This window comes from Porites lutea, chromosome 7 (genome assembly GCF_958299795.1).
Source record: "Porites lutea chromosome 7, jaPorLute2.1, whole genome shotgun sequence".
Classification (NCBI taxonomy): domain Eukaryota; kingdom Metazoa; phylum Cnidaria; class Anthozoa; order Scleractinia; family Poritidae; genus Porites; species Porites lutea.
In genome coordinates, this window is record NC_133207.1 from 6,581,067 (window position 1) to 6,583,566 (window position 2,500).

A 2,500-nucleotide genomic window follows, 5' to 3' on the forward strand; every position below is an offset into this window, starting at 1 on the left:
CCTGGTAAATACAGGGAGACAATGCCATGCTTGGGAAAATACCATTCCCGAGACATACATGAATGGGAGGGTGATTATTGTAAATTTCATCCCTTAAAAAAATGTAGTTGTAAGGAATGTGAAGTCGATGAAGAGGGATTTTGCCAAGAGTTAAAATGCCCTGGGGAACCATACCATTCGTCCCATGTTTTAAAGTGTGAATTTCATGCTCTTTGTCATGAAATAGAATGTTCTGGAAGGGCTCCTGGTGCAGAAAAAGTTACTGATCCTGGGTTGGGAAAGGGCCATTCAAACCTCCCAGAAGCAACATTTAGTGTCCTTACTAAGTTCAGGGCTAAGGATGTAAATCTGCATCAAAAGCACTATGCAGCATCAACAAATTTGGGCCTAATACAGGCAAATATGACATGTTGCTATAAAGAGAAGGGCCCAGAATACCACTGGATTGAAGATCTATATTCCAGACTAGGCCAGCCACTCCTTGATGGTATCCAAGAAATGGTATGCTTTTTTTTCTTTTCACATTTACAGTAAAAAATCTCTGTCGGTTTCACTCCATTGATGAGTACCGGTATATTTCTTCAGTCAGGGACAGACTGAAACTTGATATATCCCAAATTGTTGATGCTTGTTGATTTTTCCCTTGGTTTTTATTATTTTCCTTTTTTTTTTTTCAACTGGTCAGGAAAGCAGGCTCTTACTTCGTGTAGAAGACACAGATGACGTAAAACAATATGGCAAAAATCATGAAACAATACCTACTTACACTTTGAAAGCCCTGAAGACTCCTAAAGCCTTTGTTATGACATATGTGTCTTCTATACCAAGTAGGAGCCGGAAAGCCACTAGTTTCGTCCATTTTATCGAGTGAACCCTTATGATCCTACACGTAAATATACCTTCTCTCTAATACATTCATGAAACACTACTACCTGCTAGCCAAAAAGATGACCTTCAATTTAATGTTACTTATTTGGAATATGTTTTCAGTGTAAGAATGACAATGAAGATCACATGAAACGTTTAGAGAGAAAAAGGACTGAAGAGGGAAAGAAGAAATGGGTTCAATCAAAAATTAAAAGGACTGAAGAGCAAACATTAAGGTAAAGACATTTGCAAAAAAAATACATATTAAAATTAGGCATGGCTTCATGTATCAGAAAATTTACATTATTATTGATTGAACCCTAAAGGTTTGTATAGTACATGCTTCGTTATTCCAATCTTTATCTTGCCAAATAAACCTTGAAATAATTTCATTTACCCCTTTGTACAAAATATTGATATACACCCTGACACTTCAGTGTAAGATTGGTTTAACTGCTGAGTAGGTGACCTTTTTGGTGAAAGGATCAAATTGTCTTATCTGAGTAGAGATTTGTAAACAGCTTGTACCCAATAGCTTTTGACCAACTATTTGTGGATGTTATTTTTTAGAAAAAAATATATCAAGAACTGCCAAATAAGACACACATATGGGGAGGATGAAGACGAGGAAAAGGGGTACAATGAAGATGATGCCTTGATGATAACAGAAAGAGCGATCGCTAATGGAAGCGCAAGACGTTCTCCTGTGTTAGCACCAGTTCCTGCACCTGAAGGAGCGTATGTGGAAGTTGGAGGAAAGTCGTGTAATTGGTGTGGTAGCAAGACACATCTTCGAAAGAGCCATAAAGACTGTCCTTACAATAAGAGAGCATAGTTCCTATCGACAGAGAGAGTTTGTGTACATTATATTGTTCTAATGCCTTCTGAGTCCATAAAAGCTGTTTGAATAAAAATTAGTTTATACCTATTGCATACTCAGAAACAATAGGTCATTTTCTTAATAACAGTTTTTCAATAGCATTCAGAGTATTCAATGCTCAAGTTCATAGTTCCAATTTCTGGACTATGCCATGCAGGGTTTTTTTTCCTTTCTTTTTTTTTTGCAGAGTTATCTTTAGAATAAGGTCGGCTTTGTTGGATTTTATCTGTCATCTTTTCCATATTTTCATGATGTCATTTGGTAATCACATCCTCTACAACATCAAAACTTCTCTTTAAAAATAGTGTCAGGATGAATTATGTTCTCCATACGTTTCCTTTCATTCAAGTGAGGAGAATTTGCCTAAAAGGCCCTTTCATCCTTGATAGAAAAGTTGTTGTTCTGTGATCTAAGGAACAAATTAACTGAGATATGAGGTACTTACCATTTACACAAACCACTCGGTTGGAAATCTTGTATGTAAACATTAAACTATAACATCTGACATGGTGGAATAAATTTCCACTAGTCTGCAAAGTATATCCAAATATGCGGAACCGTGGAATTAGAGAAAAATGGTTGCTCTGCCTCAAATCACATTCGATGTTTGTTGAAACTTCCCAAACAGAATGCTGCAAACCATTTGATTTCCTAAGAAGAATTTTTGGTTTTCCCACATAAATGGTGGTACCCATGGTCTTAGATGCCACTTTTTTAGGTGAAAAAGTCAAGGAGGTTTCCCTTTTATATGGA

At 36.5% G+C, this 2,500-nt stretch overlaps 1 protein-coding gene across 1 annotated transcript in view; it reads left to right on the forward strand.

Moving 5' to 3' along the window:
• Positions 1-2,500, forward strand: part of LOC140944073 (uncharacterized) — a 3,452-nt gene that overhangs the window by 891 nt on the left and 61 nt on the right. Inside the window, exons 1-3 of the mRNA XM_073393187.1 lie at positions 1-501; positions 991-1,103; positions 1,438-2,500. The exon at positions 1-501 is cut by the window's left edge and continues 891 nt beyond it; the exon at positions 1,438-2,500 is cut by the window's right edge and continues 61 nt beyond it. Of these exons, the coding sequence (XP_073249288.1) occupies positions 1-501; positions 991-1,103; positions 1,438-1,702 (879 nt within the window). The 3' untranslated portion in view covers positions 1,703-2,500. The remainder of the gene's footprint in view (positions 502-990; positions 1,104-1,437) is intronic.